The sequence below is a fragment of the Diceros bicornis genome, chromosome 11 (genome assembly GCF_020826845.1).
Source record: "Diceros bicornis minor isolate mBicDic1 chromosome 11, mDicBic1.mat.cur, whole genome shotgun sequence".
Taxonomy (NCBI): domain Eukaryota; kingdom Metazoa; phylum Chordata; class Mammalia; order Perissodactyla; family Rhinocerotidae; genus Diceros; species Diceros bicornis.
Window position 1 is genome coordinate 40,630,337 of NC_080750.1, and position 20,856 is coordinate 40,651,192.

The window sequence follows — 20,856 nt, forward strand, 5'->3', positions numbered from 1 at the left end:
TCATCTTGCAACTTGCTACACAACTAGCTTCAGTGGCAATTATGAGATTCCTTGGACTAGAAAGGCCCATTATTAAGGGTCTAGTTAATTAACTCCTACCCTCCCTATTAACATTTCTTTATTGCAAGTAAACTGTGTGCCTATAGTTATTTAAGTACTTAACAGAAAGTTTCTTCAGAAAAAAAGAAACACTATTTAGACTTAATATATTCTAATACTCTCTGCTACGGCAGTAAATGACATTTGTTAGGAAAACGATTTTAAATACTGCATAAATTAGTATCATAATTTTAAAAATAAATATGTTTACCTTTATAACTAAGACTTAATATAATTAAGTCTTAATTATACTGACTTAATATAATTAAGTCAGTGTAATGTCTTTTACTTTAAAATATAAATGAAATAAGATAATCTAAAATTTTATGAAGATGTACATCTTGGATCTTCTCCTGGAAATCATATTCTATAGTCTATTATCTTTTTAAAAAATCTCCTACCTGGCTCTTAAATTAATTCTTACCCTCAGAAACAATATGCACATGTACCCAGCAGAAGTTAGTTTTCTAAACAAACAATTAGCTTACTTGAAAGTTCCTTTTAAAAACAAATCTCTTACTCTTAGCAAAAAGAATCCAACTGTTAGGAACGGACCCATAAGTCCTTTTATTGGAGGCTTCAGAGCACTCAGCACTCAAAAAAAAAAAAAAAAAAATGGATCCCCTCTCCCATACTCCATTCTCGGCTATCTGAAGAAATTAATTTTAAAACTAACATCTGAAATTTCCTCTAAAAGTTATCAGTGGTAACTAGCTTGTCAGAGGACAAATGGACTACCTACCAGTCATATAATAGTAAATACCTTGACTTCAACTGAAATCATGTCCTATCTCTAGTTGAACTAACCTTTTCAAATTAAGTCTATTCAGTTGAGGACACAGACCAACTTTAATAAACCAGGGACATCATCTCAAAACCTACCATATTTAAAGAAGCAAATATCCTAATTTTGTATATTCAAAGGAATGTTCTTGTGGTTACATGGCTCCTATGTACGGCTATGAAGTAACAGGAAAACCTGATCCCCACAAATGTATGTTTATATGTAGGTATATATTCTCATGTTTTATTTTTGAATAGGCAAAATATTTACATGGTTCAAAAATCAAAATGATATACAAAAAGTATACATTGAGAACACTTTCCACCACCTCACATCCCCCATCTACCATGGTTCCCACTTGGTAATGATTTTTATTGGTTTGTTTATCCTTTAAGTAAGAATGTATATGTTTATAAATACTCATGAAGACTTCATGTTCCCAAGTATTTAAACAATTCTCCCTAATATCTTATTTACAATGTTAATTTGAACTGTGAAGAAAGAATCTGTCAAGCAAAGCTAGTCAACCAAGTCTCTAACTAGATTTCAAATTAATAGAATAAAATAACTGATTTTCAATATTCTCTTAAGTACTACTAATGAAAATTGTGATCTACTATATTACTTTCATCAGAATCTATATATGAACAAACCAAATGAAATCGCTCTCACATTCCTATTTCTGGGAGTCTTGGCTAAAATGCAGATGTTTAAAACTTTATTCAGAGATTTAAGATTTCTAGTAGAATGACTTAAAAAGCCTTCGTGTATGTATCAATATCTAGCTGTTTTATCCTGTGGTAGATAGAAACATTTTAAAACTGAGATCAGTCCATAATCTACGTTAAATAAGTTTACAAAACAAAAGCATTTTATACTTTACGCTAGAATGTTAAGTAGTAAGTTCACTGAAAAGGCTAGCTAGTCAATCATTATAGCTAAGAAAATACTTGTATTTGGGGGCCGGCCCCATGGCTTGGCGGTTAAGTGCGTGCGCTGTGCTGCCGGCGGCCCGGGTTCGGATCCCGGGTGCGCACCGACGCACCGCTCCTCTGGCCATGCTGAGGCCGCGTCCCACATACGGCAACTAGAAGGGTGTGCAGCTATGACAGACAACTATCTGCTGGGGCTTTGGGGGAAAAATAAATAAATAAAATCTTTAAAAAAAAAAAAAGAAAATACTTGTATTTGTCATCCAAATTTTTAGAATATCTCAATTATTAAATATATTTTGACTACAATAAAACTTCCTGTAATTTCAGTTAAGCAATAAATTTCCCATTCTATAAAAAATTATTTCTTGTGCTGACTCGCAACCTACAAGCCTTACTGAAAATCTATTAGCAAGCAGGGTAACTAACAATGAGGTCCTGGAATATAGCCTATCTGCTAACTCAGGCCCAACGCTCATCTCGTCACAACTCTATTGAGCTAGGTGTATGAGAAGAATGGATGAGGGCAGTAACTTGAAAAAAAGCACAAAGATATGAAGATGTACTGCCCCAGATGTCTAAGTCACTGGGAATAATAGCAGTAGAATGATTAATCTGTGAGCTAGTACAAGAGAAATGGCTCTTCTCAAGCAATTGGTTGGGATGACTGTTTTCAGAAGGGCAAGTTGTAGTTATGGGCAAAAACAAAAACGAATCTACATACAAATAGTGAGAAAAATATAAACAGTAAAATGTTCTTCACTGAATCATCTATCTTTGGAGAAGTATATATCTTTATACATGGTGTCAACAGAAGGAGTAATTAATAGAGTACTTGTCCTCACCTTGACTCTCAGAATTATTTCCATTTTAAATATATTTTTCTATTATTGCACTTACCATACGTCATTGTCATTATTTTTATACATCTTTCTCCCCTATCTACTCCTTGAAGGTTCACATCTTACTCTAAGACATAGCAGAAAAATGATACATAATAATTAATATTTTTGAATAATTGGCCATACAAGCAAACAGTAGCATACACTGCATCATTTTCTAAAGCATATGTTATCCTTAGTACTAAAAAGTCTATCTACTGTATTACAATTAGTTGATGATACTATGAATAGTATTGGTTCTTTTCATTACCTTGCTAACATTTAAAAGCTTACTTCCATTTTATAATAGTAGGAGAATATGATTATATTCTTACGTTAGTGATTTTCTTTATTATTATCATAACAACATTCTTTACTCTGGTATTACACCAGGAAAAGCACCTACCACAGTTAGCTGTCTTGCCCTGAGCACAGAATTTAGATTAGAGACAGTCTAAAATTTCAACATCAAAGAAAGGAATGCCAAGCATGTTGAGGCTGAAACAAACTTTTTGAAATCTCACTAACCCACTGTCATTAATTTTCTGGAATGTGAGTTCTTATTAAAAGGTTCACAACTGAAATTGACAAATTAATAAACTGTCCTATCACAGGTATTATCAATTAAAACAGTATGTATGCCCAGCATCTACATGTTCCCTAATGCAAGTAGGTGGCAGTATTGATCAATAAGCTATTTCCCACATTTATTCATTCATTAAGCATTTATTTAGCACCCTACTATGTGTCAGACATAGGATAGTATATAATTAAAAAAACTTTTTTTCTTCCTCTATTGAATTTATGGTCAATTTAAGACAGAGAATAGGGTAACATATACACACATCTGACTCTTAGAACTCACACTGAAATTAGTCCTAAAAATTTTTTGAGAATACGTAAAATGAAACAAGGTGAGCCACATTTACTTTGAAATTACCATCCAAGTAAACAAATATTGAAATATTACTATATTAGAAAAAAATCCCAAACACTAAATATTATATGTAACTTAACTTTGTTTAAAATAAACTTGTTGGGGGGAGGGAATGCTTATAATAATATACAAAATCCTAACCTCAGTAAATCAAAACAAAATACCATAGCTCAGACTGGTTTAAAAAAATTTTTAAGATAACTATAACTGTAGGATTGGTACTTTTATAAATTTTTCTTTTCTTTGAAGTTAAACGTATTTATGACTCTCTCTATAAAAATGCAGCCCCTGAGGATTTGACAGAAATAAACTGCAACATTGATTTAAGCAGTAAAAGTTTTTTCATCCCTTTAGATTGGGCCAAATTAGTGATCTGATAAACATATGCACAAATATATGTATCTACCAATATATAAATATATATACATGCGGAGTTTGACACAATAATGCACGTTAAGAGTTCTATTTATCACAGCCACAGAAGAAAACAAGGAAGATGGGAGTTTTGTTTGTTTGCTCTTCTAAAATTTATATTGTTACAGAGCCTTTTGAGACTTAATACAGTATCAAAACATTCCTTACAATACTTCTTTACAGACAGGCAACACTTGCAATAATTTGACAAAGTTAGTAAGTTACTCTGAGTTTACCCTGACTTATCTAGAAAGCAATTAATCTTTACATTTTATGCTTCAAATTCAAAATACACTACCAGTAAGTAGCTTGAATTCATATCCTCTCAAAATTTTTTTATAAGTTTCCTCTCAAAATTTTATTATAAATTTTTTATAGTAATCCTTTCAGAAAAGTAAGGAAAATATCATGGGAAACTATAAAAAACAAGGTTGATTTCAAGAAAAATAAAACAGGAAATATGACCCAGGAAAGAATTTAATTAACATGGAGAAAGAATGAAATCAATTTTCCCTCAATGTAAGGCCTAGACTCCTATTCATTCTTCTACTTTCTTTACCCAATTCTAAATTTATTGCTGCTGTTTGTGATATTCAAATACATTTACGCGACTTGAGAAAAATTTTCTATAGGTGTGGTATATTTCAATCTTGTATTTTAGTATTAAAATAATCTTTCAAGGACTGTTTACAACTCTGGAATAATTCCTTAAATTAGTTATTAGTCATGGCCAAAAAGTTGTGACAGAAGACCTGAAGGCTAAGAAGTAAAGAAGTTATACCCACTGAGTCAACAAAAAAACATTAATAGCAGGAAGCCATAGAGTTTAGAACTAGCAGGGATCTTAGAAGTCATCTAATTCCCTTTTCTTTGTTTGGAATCGGAGAAACCTGAGTTTTAATATGGTTTGCCATTATTAGAGTGTAACCTCAGTAGGGGTTATTTGAACTTTATGAGCTCCAGTTTTCCTTATTTGTAAAAATGAAACAGTAATAGAATCTACCTTACCTACCCAACCCACCGAGCCATTGTGAGGACATAGTAGATGTGCAGCACATAACAGATACCCTATAAATACCCTATAAAATAATAACTGTTATTAACAGGTGAAAAAAGGTGAGTAGAGAATTAAGTGTCTTGCGCAGGGTTATACAGCTATATTAGAACCTTAGACTCTGGTCCCAAGTTCACTACTTTTAACTTATAATGATTTCCATTAGATATGTGATGGCTCAAGTTGAGCTTAAAAAGTCGGACATTGCTAAAGAAGGGAAAATGTTATATTTTGCAGACAGCAATTAAATATAGAAACTACAACTAAATCTTGATTATTCAGTTCATGGAATGATTATCTAGGTCCATATAACTATGCTTCTGCTACATGTGGGAAATCTGAGGCAAAGACATGGGGATTGGGAAAGAGGTGACAGAAACTGAAAGAAAGATTCAGGTTAAATGAAATCAATCAATTAAGAAATAATCACCTACTATATCCCAATATCTGCTAAATGCTACTGAGGACAAATAGAAACATTACAATGACCCTCCTGCCCCAAGATACTTAAAATCCAACTGGCAAGACAAGAAACTAATAGAGAAGAATATCTGACTAGATATCAAGTGCCAAATTGGGTAGTGTAGGTCAGAAAAGGGAGAAATCATTTAAATAGTCTGAGAAGATTTCATAAGATATGGTTTTGCTTCTAAGTTTGTAAGAAATTTGGTAGATGTTGAGGAAAAAGAAGAAAATTATCATGTGTGGACCTAAGTTACATGTGGAAATACCACTATCATTAACTTGAAGGATTAACAACATCTATAAGACTTCCAGTAGACACTGGTCTTGTAAGGTTCATTAAGGGATAACCTACTTAGCATTATATCTCCTAATTCAAATATTTAATACCACAGTTAAAATATTCTTTAACTTACTAAGTAATGGTTTCTTCAAAAGTACTTCCTGCCATGACTCATTCTTCCATTTTAGAGCTAATACGTGTCTTTCTGTACAAGGAGAACTTTACTGTGTGGGTGTGAAGACTTTATTTTAGTTACAAACACTGACTAATAAGGGGTCCTTCTGTTTCAATAGGCACTCATACCAGAAATCATACATACAAGCAGCTTGTACTCTTGAATATGGGGGGCCAGGGAGGGGAATTGGTGCAGAAAGAAGAGATTTCTTAAACATTCATTCAAATCTTATATTCCCCTAAAACTTGATGAAAAGACAATGAAAAATGTAATTCAGGGCAGTAGGTGGGTACATGATTCATTGATTCTCACCAACATGTGGCCGAAAGAACCTCTGCTTGTTCCACTCCCAGCCCTTTCTCCCCTTGCCTCTGCCCATCAAGTCCCCAGACTCGAAGGCTCCTTCTAAGTAACAGACTTCACTATAGAGGATTTTGAAGTCATAGAAACCGTTCATGTACAGAACTAAGGGAAGAGCTACTGTAAAGTAGAAGGTATGTGAGATTCAAACACATGATATAAAGTATCGTCTTTTGAAAATATATATGTATATATTTAAGGGGGTTTGCATGTATTTATGTGTGTTATGCATAGAGAAAGCCTACATAAATATATAAAAATGTTCACAGTGGTCATCTAAGTGGCTTAATAAGAGATTTTCCCTCTTTTTTTCTTACTCATCAATAAACAAATATTACTTGCATAACCTTTTGAGCACCTACTATGTGCTAACAACTGTTCTAGGCAATAAGTATAAGGTGGCACACAATGCAGATGAGCTCTCTACTCTCTTATAGTTTATATTCTGGGGGAGAGAAGAGACATAATAAATTAATAAATGAAGAAGATAATTTCACATAATGCTAAGTTCTAAGACAGAAAAAAAAGAGGGTGCTATGAAAGGAGTAAGTAGCTAGGGTAGTAGAGAAGTGTGGCTACTTTTGAACGGCATCACCCAGAAAACAATTTTTAAGTCAAAATGATAGAGTAGACCCTGCGATTAGCAAGAATAAGGCCAGTGTGGGTTGGGAGAACTAACTGGTACAAGATGAAGTCAGAGAGGTAACCAGGGCCAGACCATATAGAATCATGGAGGTCATTGCCACGAGTTTGGATTTAATTCGAAGTGCAATGTGAAGACATTAGAAGATTTCTAGAATGGGAGTAATTTAGCACAAAACAACTTCTGTATATATCTTTGTCTATATTATTTTTTATATTTTCAAAAATGTATATAAAATTTAAGACTACTCACAAAGGAATTCTCACTTGCTGAAACTGGAGATACAGAAAAAAAAATACATACCTGTATTTGAACTCTTTTCAACTCTTTCATGTAGCAATTACTCTTCCATTTCTCTCATTACTTGTCACCTCACACTAACTCAAACTCAGCACCTATCCCAAAAGAGTCCTCAACTTGGAAAAGGAAGAGGATTGGAATAGCATGCAATACTTAACCAGTCCGTACCATGTGCCAACCACTATTCTAAACCCTTCATATCTAGTGACTCAATTCTATATGAAGGGGCATCTATCATATCATTTCTCTATTTCCTTGCTCTTCCACTTTCTATGTTCTGATTTTATCTTTCCATTTGATAATTTATTCTTTTCGAGAAAGAGAGATATTAGGCTCAGATCTCTATAGACTGTCAATGTATCTGCCAGCCTTATTTTAGCAAACGTCTACAATGGTGAAAGACATGGTTACTCTTAGTTATTGGAGGTGAAAGTATTTTATCCTTGGTACATTTTTTTAAACTGTTCCTCTGTGATCATAAAGGAATCCAGAACATAACCACAGAATCTCAAGATTGGAAAAAGCCTTCAACTAAAGTTTAATACAGCCACAGGTACCACCCTTAGGTATACCTTCACTAGCATGTAGTCATCCAGGATCTGCTTAATCTAAAAATACACATGTTATTCTCAACTCTGTAATCTTCTATTAGTTGGCTTACTGATTTTGATAATTATGTCCAATTATAAATATTTGACTAGCAGATTCATAATGTCCAGATTAAAACTTATTGCACTTTTAAAATACAACGTCTTTTCTCATCTCAAGCATCTTGCAAATTTTCCAGAAGAATTCAAAATGAGAAGGGATAACTTAAACCCATCTTTTAAAACTCCAGTTATAAATCAAAGTCTGTGGACTTGAACTTACTTCACTTATTCAAAAACATTTATTAAGTACCTATTCCATATTAGTGCTAGGCCAGTAAGAAACATAATTCACATTAGGTTCTTGCTCTAGAAAGTGTACATCATAGTGATCTTTAATCAATTCTTTACTTATTTTAGAGTAGCCTGCCTGCTCTTTAAGTGTTCAAGTGTTTGATGTAGCTGTCAAGTGAGTAGGGAAGAACCTAGTAATCATGCCGCCACTACATTTAAAAAGGAGGATTCTGAATATTCATTTTAGAAACATCAGTTTACATTTTAAAGCAATTATTGTATATATAATTTAACAAACTGCATTCTTTGCTTTGAAAGAATCAACAATTATATGACTAGCATAATGCTTACATAATCCTCTACCTTTTCAGGAGATTCCAAAAGACTGAAGATTCAGTAAATAAAATCTGAGTACAAAGAAATACTGCTGGAAATAGATGGGTCTTGAGTAGGGTTGGACATAATTTTGCCTGTCATGGAAATATTTTCAAAATAACTAATTTGAAAAGGTATGTGATCTACAGTAGTCTTTTACTTGCAGTGAACCATAAGATTGATGGTTAGAAGCACTATGATATCTTGGAAAACTATTATAAATAGAAATATATTATTTATAAGTTTATTTTCTTTATTAAAAGGTTCTTTAATATTTTAGCACATAATCAAAAAAATTTATCTATAAATATTTGAGGCCTCCAAATGTTTAAAAATTAACTTTGAAAGTTTGTTGCACTTGATACACGACTCTAAAAAGTCCTTTCTGTAGGATAGATATTACGAGTTTCCCACCAATTGTGTGAAGGCATGGTATGTAATGACGGCATGATGACTACTAAAGAAACATGCACTACAACTTCAGAACTGCTCTGTGCATCCAGCCGGTTTGTTGAGAACTGCTATATGGTGATTTGAGAATACTTTTAAAAGCTAAATTGAAAAATTTTTTTTATTGAGTCAACGCATGTTCAAACTTCTACAACATGAAAAAAAAATCCTATGAGGATTAGCTTAAATCTACCAAAGAACATAAAGTCAAAGCTAGCAAAAAGATGTTGAACTTTAGAATACTCTTAAAATTGTAATATTTCGTCAGTCCTTGGGATAAAGACATACACATACACACACACACACCCCCACACACTACCCTCTTCATTTTAAGCCTTTCCTTTAAAGTTATTCTATCAAGAGACAAAATAGCATATTAAGAACTTAGAACATTTTTCAAGAGATGTTAAGTGAAGACCTGTTAATCATCATGATCACAACGTAAACAGCAAATATTAAAATTAAATGGTATTTTCTAAGATACTGTTACTCAACTAGCTTTTATCAAACAACTGTAATAAACTGATTTTGTCAGACCAAGATGTAATCTATTCCCCACAAATTTATTTATTTCAAAGACTTGAACTTAGTGAAATTCACTGTATTTATATATACATAGCGTAAGAAAAGGAAATTACTGTGAGAAAAATTTATCGTGCGTCTATAACCCCAAATTCCATCATAATATTATCAGTCTCATCTAAATGAATCCTCTGAGTCATATAATAGTTTTCTATTTTCTAAACACTGAAACAAAAGGGTGGAAAAAAACTAAACACTGATTCAAACATTTTATTTTTATAGATCTAGATCTACCATTCAAGAAATAGTTAGCCAGGGTTACTGAAAGCCAGACACTAAGCAAAAAAGACGCCAAGTTGAGCAAGATATAGTCTCTATCCTGGAAGAACTCCCAACTCAGGGGGCAGGACAGACAAGTCAATCAAAAAATGACAAAGCAATATAATTGATAAATGAAACTGCTCAATTTATATGACAATGCATAGAGCTAGAAAGAAGAAGAGAGAAATATTTTCAGGAAATGCACATGGCAATATTTTAAACCAAAAGAATAAAGGAAAAATAAACACTACATTTTAATCTCACTTGAGAGCTCCTTCAGTGCCCACTATTACAGATACTGTAAACTATTCAAGTTTGAATAAGCAACTCTCTTTTAAAAGATGTTCTCTTAAGAAAATGAAGTACACAGGAAAGAGAACTTACTATATGCCATGCACTTGTCCAGGTGCTTTACTTACATTAACTCATTGAAACTGTATAACAATCCTACAAAATAGGTACTATTATTATCCCATTTTACAGATGAGGAAACAGGCACAGAGAGTTTAACTTCCTCAAGGACATACAACTACTAAGTAAGGTAGCTGGGATTTGAACTCAGGCAGATCTTGGTCTCCAGTTTATAGAAAATGAATAGGGTTTTCTATATACATAGCAAGAAGCATTGGTAGTTAAGAAGTCTCTAGGATGTTTCCAGAGCTATTTGAAAATGCAAACGTGTGACATATGGATGAAATCTATGTTAGAGTCACGGCAATTACAGAGAAAGAAAAGACAAACTAGGCAGCTAATTGTGTACTCTGATGCACTTTATTTTTGGGAATTTACCAAGAGCAGCTTGACAAAGAGTTAATACACCACTGCAAATGCTTCTTCCTTGGTGAAGAATTGCTCCCATCATCTTGGACATTATGTTAAGGCTAGGCCGTCATCTAGGCAAAATGGAAGCAAGTCTGATGAAAGGTACTCACAACAATACATGGGTTTTGTTTCCTTTTCCCAAACCCCCTAAAAACTTTTATATCCTATCCTTACTTCTTCATGTCCTATGTTTTATTTCCCTAAAACATGAAATAACAAAAAAGAGCTGAAAAAAGAATACACCAGAGTATCTGCATTGGAAGGTCCTTTTGAAGGGGCTGCTAGTCTTGCACCCTTACCAAAACGATCTGAATGCCACAGGAAACTGGCGAAAGTTAGAAATTCCTTCAAATGCTCTTTATTGATTACTCCAACCCAAATACACTTAACAGGGAATTATGACTTTTACTTGATTTTGAATTTTTTAGTTTAGTAGCCAGTCTAAAAATACCTGACTTGTTAACCAAGTAGTGTATGTATGTATGCATATGTGTGTACACACACATACACACACACACACAGTACTTTTTCATTTGAGTACATACAAAACATGCTCTTCAATCTGTGGTTATGATTTTGACCCTGTTTCTTAATTTCTTCACATACGATCTTTTCCTAAGAGCCAATCTATCTTTAATAAATGTCAATTTGATCCACATGTGGTTATCACTTCCTAGCAGTAAACATCAGTGTTGATACATGCATATCTCTGTGATTCTATTCTACACTTTATTGTTTCAACTGTCTCTAATTATCTTTATTCTACTTAGGATACATAATTACAACAAACGTAGGTTTATATGGTTATTTTAATCTCCCACAGACACCGATTCATTCGATTCATTCAACGACATTTATTTGCGTGCCGATTACACATAAACTAAATTAAGTATGGTCTCAGTTTCATGGCTGGAGTTTACAATGTAGTAGGGGAGAAAGATAATGAAACAATTAAAACAAAGCAATCCTGAAACTGGTAAATGCTACAGGGTCATAGAAACGTGCATAATGTTAAAGTTTTGACCTAGTCTGGGGCTTCAGAGAAGGCTTGTCTTCTCTAAACGAATGACTAAGCTGTGTTGTGGTGGAGGAGGGGCACTCCTGTGGCTGTAGTGCACAGAATAAAGGTAGTATGGCAGGTACAAGATGAGGCTAGAGAAGTAGGCAACAGCCAGATTATGTAAGACCTCATAAAGGATTTTGTTCTTTACCATAAGAGTAATGAAAAGCTAACACTGGATGTTAGTCAAGGGGTATACCTCTTGAAAAATCATTCTGAATGTAATGTTAGAAACAGAATGGAAGTGAGAGTGGATGTGGAGAGACTGTAAGGAAGTTATTCCACTAGATCAGGCAAGAGATAATGCTGGCTTAAACTAGCTAGGTGCAATAGAGATGGACAGAAGTGAACAGCTAAGAGATATTTGGGACATAAAACTGATAGGATTTGGTGACCGATTGGTCATGGGTAGTAAAGGAGAGGGAGCTACCAAAATTTCCTACTTATGCAACTGGACAGAATATGATAGAGGATACTGGATATGAGTCAGTGTTTGTTTATTTTTCTTTTCTACGGTAGGGAGGATCACAAGTTCCATTTATGGTCATATTTGGTTTGAGGTGTCTTTGAAAATTGAGGTGAGGATATCACGCTCCGGAGCTCAAAGGAAAGCTCTGGGCTGGAGATGAAAACATGGTGTATAGGTCTGTGTAGAGGTCATCTCCAATTTCCTCCACAGAGCCACCTCCTCTTCATCCTAAAGTGTTAATTATAGCGCTTGAACCCAACATGTCGTCACAGTGTGGGCACATTAATTATTTGTCTATCTTTCCCATTAGATTCTAAGTTCCATGAAAGCAGCGACCATTTCTACTTTGATTCTTGTGTTACCTCAGCTCCTCACATAGTTCCTGCACATATCAGGGTATCAATAAATAATATCTATATGAGGTAATTAACAATGTAAGATACACTCTAATCAACAATGTCACAACTACAGAAATAATAACTGAAAAATACTAATTTTCAGCATAATTTGAAAAACTCAATTTTCAGAATAAGGAAAGGTGATATAGATGAAATAATACATTTATATATTTATTATTTATATAGTATTATATTATATATAGTGTTATTTATAATATTTTATATATTTATATATTTTTCCCTCAGGGAAAATAAAATTTTATAGGTATTTATCATTTATATAATTCAAGTATAAATTAAATTGAAATACAGTTTGATATGCAATTATCTTTGTTATTAAACAAAGATAATATGTTTAATATTTGTTATTAATCTTTGTTATTAAAGGGTTTAGAACTTCCTGTACCTTTAAAAATGCCCAACAGAATATAAACCCTTACTGTTAAAGGGAATATCATTTTAACAACACTGAATGTACACTATTTCCCACAGATCTCACTTCAAGTATTCTATTTATTCATAGGTATTAATCTAACAGATAGCATTTTTGTATCTCCGTTTTACTGACAAGAAATCTGAAGCATGCAAGTTTTTGAGAATTACCAAAAGCATTATAACTAACATTCGCTAAAAAAAAACCTTTGGCAATACATATTTTAATCTCTATGAACAGAATAACAGGCTGAGTTTCATTTCCATTAAAATTAAATGGAATACTGCATATTTTACATATAATTGCCTAGCTTTATTTTGCTTTAGTTGCTTTTTATCACCATCTCCCATTGAGACAGGATGTATCAAGAAACACGACACTTAATGAAAAAGGTCAAAGGACTAAGATCCCACTGAAATACCATGTAAAAAAATTTTTTTGATAGTTATTTTAATTACTACTTCATTCCTTTTGGTTTTGTGAATATGAAAAATATATAAGTAATAATTTTTAACGAGATACATTTGGGGGTATACCATTCACTTCTAACTTTGCAGACAGAACATACCTCATCTTAATCTTCAACGTAGTCAACACTATACATACGGATTTCCAAATCCTCTTTGGTTTTCATCTTCTAATAAATATTCTAATACTATATATCAAAACCGAAGAACGTTATTACACATTGCTCAAAGCATATACACTTGTGTATAAACAAGTCTGGAAATTTTAAGTAAATATATTGAAGACTATAAAATACAGTGCAAGATGATAAGAGACACTAGCTAACAATACCAATGTTTTTTAAATTATATTAAAGAGAAACAAAATAGACTAAAATAAAAAAGGAGAAACTGATAAAAATTTTTTGGAAGAGGTTGTGGTTGGCCATTTATTACTTTTTTGTATTAGAGTTAATTAATATTCTAAAAAGGTCTACAAAAAGCTGAACAACCTCTCAAGCTTTGAATTCATGGCACTGACCTTAGACTTTCTCAGAATGAGTTTTAATACACTGTTATTAGTAAAACCTGTTCAAACACATGCCCCATCTGCCAGCACCCCATCTGCAAGAGAGCTTCTTATTCTTGTAGACAGTGCAACTTCTGCTTGCTTCCTTCTCTTCTCTACGTACCAGCTGTATGGTAATGAGCATGAGCAGCTGAAAATACCGCATGATAACAAAGCTAATATGAAAACGGCAAAACAACACTTCCCGTCACTGAAGCAACTATAGCATGAACATAGCAGATAAGCTATTAAACAGAAGAGGGGGGTGAGAATTTTATTTGTGTGGTTTTTTTTTGGGGGGGGGTTCTTGTGCTTGTGAGTACGTACGTGTGTGTTAAATATGGGGTATACTAAAAAGTTAAAAGAACCAAGATCAGCAGAGGGTCCCAAAGAAAGATCTAAATTTCTAAGTACTTTTGTTAAGACTCGTCAATCAATTCTTTAAACGTTTTAAGTCCTAATTCTTATATAGTAATGATATACCAGGTGCCATTTTGACAAGCTAGTTTTCAAAGATGTTAACAAGTATGTTCCATTTCTTAATTAACTTATTTTGGGACCTTTAGGGAAAGAGTCAGAGCTTAAAGCCATAAAGGAAACTATTTGCTAGACATTTCAGCAGCTAACATAATAGAATCAATAAACTCTATGTTTTTAATTCTTATACAGCAATTTAAATTTTTTTTCATTTAATAGTATTTGAGGCCAATACATTTATTCTGAACATCTGAAAAACTCCAAACAAAATACTAAGATGACACGTTACCTTCCTAATTTAGGAAGACATTATGGGGTTAATTTTTACATATATGATAGTCACACTGAATGAATCTGCATAATGTAAGTAGAACCAAATCACATTACTTTTTTATGCTCAGTATCTTTCCATTTAGAGATTAACAGTCACTCAGGAAACTGTTTAAGAAAAATGACTATTCAAAATTGGTGCTGTGCATTTTCTTTCACAATTTGAAGAAACTAAAAATGAAAAAAATAGTCAAAAACTAACCCTAAGTAAAAGAAATAAGTACTATTATATCAGGAGAAGTCATTATAATTTTTACCAACATATCTAAAAAAAGTCTTATGTGGACTTCGTTACAGTTATTAAGTTCTTATTACACAACCATACTTTCTATAGGTTATTTCATTTTACCCTTACAACAACCTTATGAAGTAGGTACTATTCTTATCTCCATTTTACAGATGAGGCTTAGTAAGTGGTAGAGCTCGGAACTGAACGCCAGGTCTAATTGACTGTATCATCTATGCTTTTATGCACTCTGCTATTCTGATATAAACTCCACGAGGGCTCCATTTGGGTCTGTTTCATTCACTGTTGTACTCCAAATGCCTAAAGCAGTCCTTGGCTCATAGGAGTTGTTGAATAGATTGAATGAATAGATGGAAGAGATAACTACTCAGCTGTTTTCTTTTAAGTGCAAATCACTTTAAGTGGGGGAAAAAAAGCTACTATAAATTTTCTAATAACCCTAATCGTTTTGATACTGAAAAAAAAACATTTACCAATTAAAGAATCTTAAAATAAGACTGTTTAGTAATCTAAGTTTTGTTTACTTGTCAGGTTGAAAAATTAAGACTTTATTTAAAAAAAATCTCTCATAATTGAACATTCATTTTGAAAGGCTGGGACAGAATGAATAAGAGCAAAATTGCACTGATTCTAGTGTTCTGCATATTTTCGTGAACCCACTTGTCCTCATTTTTATTGTCTAACTATAAAAATGCCTTTTTCCTGTTAACTAGCTTAACATATTCCTTGACTTTAAATATAAAATAAGGGCACAAGCTTCCATAATATAAAATCTTTTGCATAATATATATAAGAACCTGAATTGAAAGAACAGTTCCAACTTACTGAAACAGTACTAATCACCCTTTAACAAGTTAAGATATACAGCTGCATTTACTCACAGAAGAGGAAACTTTCAACAACACTTACAGATTTAAAAAATCCACAAATTCAGACAAGATTTACAAAAACAGTACCATACTGCCCCTACATGTTCAAACCAGTAGTAACAGTGACATTTTAAAATTTAAAGTGATAATGCCGAGATTTCTGTGGCTTATTGAAAAGCTGTTTAAGCTTAAATTGTTCCCAAGTGAACTATACAAAATCACCTACACATAAAAATGTAATTAAATATAGGAATAACCTACAAGTTGCCATTTTCATTTTCAATACTAGCAAGGAGAAGAAATTTAAGAGAATTTCATCCAACTTACATCTTTCTTTCTCTCAAAAGAGATATCCCCATCATTACATGAAGATATCATAAAATAACCATAAACAAATGGCTAACTAGTCATGTGCTTTTGAGGTCATTAATGTATTAATGTTTGAGAAATACTGTTGATTGTTTCTTCTCCAGACCTAAATAAATGTCAATAAATTTTATAAATATATGTATAAACACATACAGAGACACTACCAAACAAGAGTAACATTTATTAATCTAATCAGATTTACTTTTTTTTTTTTTTTGCTGAGGAAGATTAGCCCTGAGCTAACATCTGTGCCAATCTTCCTCTATTTTGTATGTGGGTTGTCGCCACAGCATGGCTGACAAATGGTGTAGGTCTGCACCTGGGATTTGAACGTACGAACCTAGGCTGCTGAAGCAGAGTACATGGAACCTTAACCACTAGGCCACGGGGCCAGCCCCAGATTTACTTTTTTAAAAAATCTACTTTAGTTATTTTACCTTTCACACTTTAGGACTATATATGCAAATAAAGAGATGTGCTACATCAATAGCTACTTATAAGGAAATAACTGAATTGTAATTCCTAACATTTAGAATGTTATTGGCTTTACCACGAATTTCTTTCTACTATTAGTCCTATAGTAAAACTTACATCACATTAAAAAAAATTTTTAATTATATTTATCATTATTTATATCTACCAACCAAATAAATATACCTACCAAAATTATATCTACCATTATTTAACTGGTTTATATGTGAGACACATGTTAATTTGTACAACTTTCCACAATGAGTAAGGAATAGGGCCAAGAAGTCTAATTCTGATCCAGGAACAATCCAGAAAGAAATCACTATGGTGAGCCTGACAGGATATTAAAGACTAAAGTTTTTTTTGCAAGAACACAAAAAATGGAATAAGATGATATCATATTTAATCTTTCAGAACCTCAAAATAATATTCTATACTGGGTACTACCTAACTATTTGAAAACTAGTAGATTATACATTTCAATAAAGTTACCAACATAATTCTATATCAAAGAGTGTCTGCATATGTATGCACCTGTATGTAGGTATCCATATACACATATGGAGAAACTATAACACAAATTATCACCGGTTGATTTAGAAATGAAAAGCATATAATTGAATAAAGGAGTCTGGTGACACATTGTATACACTGTGGGCTTCTTGGAAGGTCTCTGCCTTATTCATCTTTGTTACACTAGAAACACACAGGAAGTATGCCTAATATATATTAGCAGAATTAAAATTAATTTAGTGGTGCTAATTTTCCATGGAAATACTGAGAGAAGTAAAAGTGGTCAAGGTTCTTATTCCTCATTTAAAGTATAAGTCTGCAAGCATGAGTTGCATTTAATCACTGAAGAAAAATAATATATAAACTCAGAACTATCATTTATATTATATGGTGCTGCCTATAACTAGGTTAATAAAATTTAGGTATTCATTTATATAATGTATGTTTCAAAGCATTTAAATATGCATATACTCAGAGACTTAAGCTAAAGCTTAGACTACTTTGACATTTCAAAGTGTATTCCTTTTTTGTTTTTTTTTTCTGAGGAAGATTAGCCCTGAGCTAACATCTGTTGCCAATCCTCCTCTTTTTGCTGAGAAAGTCTGGCCCTGAGCTAACATCTGTGCCTATCGTCCTCCATTTTATGTGGGACGCCTGCCACAGCATGGCTTGACAAGTGGTGCACAGATTCACAGCTGGGATCCAAACCTGCGAACCCCGGGTGGCTGAAGCTGAGCGTGCGAACTTAACCACTATGCCACTGGGCCGGCCCCCATTTTTCATATGTAGTGATAGCTATGAAACTCAAAGGTCTGTAGAGTTGGTTCCACAATTTTGGAGAAAGTTGTGTTCCTGACTTCAGAACTTTTTGGAGTTTAGAAAGGTAATTTGGTGCATATACGGTGTATTACAGAACACTTCCAATACAGTACACATTAATATTCCTGCAGCAAAGTATATGAATATTCAGATAAATAATAAAAGTGACTGTCTTATGTTAGTTAGGGGTTAGGTTTGGCTAACTTTTTGAAAATTTTTTTGGTTTCCAAGGCTTGTTGGATTTCTGGTCTGCAGACAAGGGACTGTGGATTTATTTTATACTTGTTTATCTTGCCAGGAGCTTAGTACCAAGTTATTTTTAGCATATTTTTCATCTGCCTCCCATACTACAAGTCTTAGTACTAAGTTAGTTCCTGTAAAACATAACCTACAAATTTAAATAGCTTTGCCCTGTGATGTTAAATAAAATTACTAAACGATTTACACAGATTGTTATCTATTAACAAAAGGGATAAAAATTCATGGCAGTTGTTTCTATGATGTAGTTGTAGATTTATAAATGTTATAATTTTCTTTACATTCATATCTGACAACTAAGGCACAATCTAATACTAAGACATCATCTGATGACAAAAACATCTAGAAAGCAACGTTATCAGTAACTAGATATTGAGGTCACGACAAACTGTGGGAACAAAGTGAAAATTATGTCTTTAAAAACCTAGGAATTACATGGCAAAAGTTAACCCTTAAAACATTTGGAAACTAAAGATCCGTTCACTCAACAAATTCTTACCCAGGTAGGTCAGTAATACCACAGTGTTTGTGATGCTGGAGCCAGATGCCTGAGTTATAATCTCAGCTCCATCACTTACTAGCTTTAGGGTAAGTCATCTAACCTATGCCTCAGATTTCTCATCTGTAAAATAGGCATAATATAATACAACCTACTTCATGAGTGTATTTTAAGGATTAAGTGAGTTCATACGTGGAAAGTATTTAGAACAGTGCCTCCCCCCCACCTCCAGTTAGATTCTATACTATTATCCTATTTTATTGTCATCAAAACATTAGCATTAACAGTTACTTTTCTGTTTCCCTAAGTTAGAATCTAAGCTCCATGAGGGCATGGTCTTTGTCTATCTAGTTTACTGTTATATCCATAAGTTCTAGAACAGTTCTCAACTCTGTTCTAAGTGCTCAATGCATATATTTTGGCTGATACTAATATTAATAAATTTCAAGTATAAGTGAGTAACTTGCAGCAGTATAATTAACGTGAAAAAACAAGATGTAAGTGCAAGCAATAATACAAGTTTCCTTCTGTCCATCACTTCTCTGATCATCTGCTTAGCAAATATCATTCATATTTTAATTCAAAGCTACTGTGAAGCCTTTCCTGAGCCATTTGCATTGAGACTTGGGTAGTACTTTGTACATGGGTCCATTTAAGCAATTATCCTTTTGTACTATAAGGGTTTGTTTAAGGTTTTACCACCAGACTATAACATGCTTAAAGGACTGTGATTTTTCATTTTTGTATATACACAGGCAGAGGAGATGAAGAATCATCACCTTTTTATTTATAGCCAGTGCCTTGCACAATACAGAGAATGAGACTGCAAGAAAATTTACAATTTATATTCTACTTACTCATGCTTATGCATGATGCATGAAACATTATTAAGAAGAAAAAGACTAATAGGATCTAAAATAAAATGGTCTGATATGTGGTAACTAATTTTCTTTATTGATAAAATAGTGACAATAAAAGATACCAGAAGATCTGAAAAAGCCAATTTTTTTCCTAGTTCCAATGGACTATATATGAGTGGGAAAAAAACCTTAGGAAGTCATATTCCAGTTTACTCAAAAAAAAAAAAAAAAAAAAACCCAACAACAACAAAGCAGGTATGCTATTAAAATCTCTCTCCAAACTTGCTCATACCACCACCCCATTCTTCCTTCTCTCCAAAGCATCACAATATTTTTTCTTTTTTTCAGCATTTTCTGACATTTTTGAGCTACTGTAGACTCTCAAAAGTACCATCCAAAAGTCTACACCCTATGTTTGTTTCTCCTTCGTTTTCAAAATTGGTAAGTAGTAATTACTTTTAAAATTAAGTGTCAAACTGTATCTGAGTTTAGTTAAATTTAGAAAATGAAATATTCAAAATCACAACTGCACAGTCATTTAAAAACATTCAGTAAACAAAAACACGCCATATTCTTACAGTACAAAAACTCCTTAAAGAATTTTCCAAGTTTAACGTAACACATACTTCAATGAATTGGTCATACAAATATTCATACTAACTTTCTCCTGCATATCACCGGGAGCATAAAAACATATTAAAGATAATTTCTGACCTTTAAGAGTTTATAGCGTAATTGAGGAGACAAGATAACTATTTGAAGTTGTCAAATAACACCACTGAGCAGTACATATACGCCTAAGGGCCAAAGGTAATGGCAACAAGAACAATATGTTCCACTAATGGATGAGGACAACAGTGGATGCAATCAGTGCCAGGAGGAAGGTTCCAACCAGAGAGGTAAGCTAGACTGTGAGGTCATGGAAAGGATCTGGAGAGACAGAGCACAAATGTAACTGGTGGATACCAAACAGACTAGTATGGAGAAGGGGAGCATGATGCTGACTTTTTAAAGGTTTCATATTTCTGTATGTTCTGTATCCATCTACTTCTACTTAGCTAAGAGTTCTATGAAA

At 33.1% G+C, this 20,856-nt stretch overlaps 1 protein-coding gene across 5 annotated transcripts in view; it reads right to left on the reverse strand.

Moving 5' to 3' along the window:
* FBXW7 (F-box and WD repeat domain containing 7) overlaps positions 1-20,856 on the reverse strand; it is a 232,263-nt gene that overhangs the window by 33,475 nt on the left and 177,932 nt on the right. Inside the window, exon 5 of one of the 5 annotated variants that reach the window (XM_058550199.1) lies at positions 10,602-10,766. The exons of the other annotated variants lie outside the window; for them this stretch is intronic. Coding sequence (XP_058406182.1) covers positions 10,755-10,766 — 12 coding nt within the window. The 3' untranslated portion in view covers positions 10,602-10,754. Of the gene's footprint in view, positions 1-10,601; positions 10,767-20,856 lie in introns of those variants that run through there. 5 annotated transcript variants of the gene reach the window in all.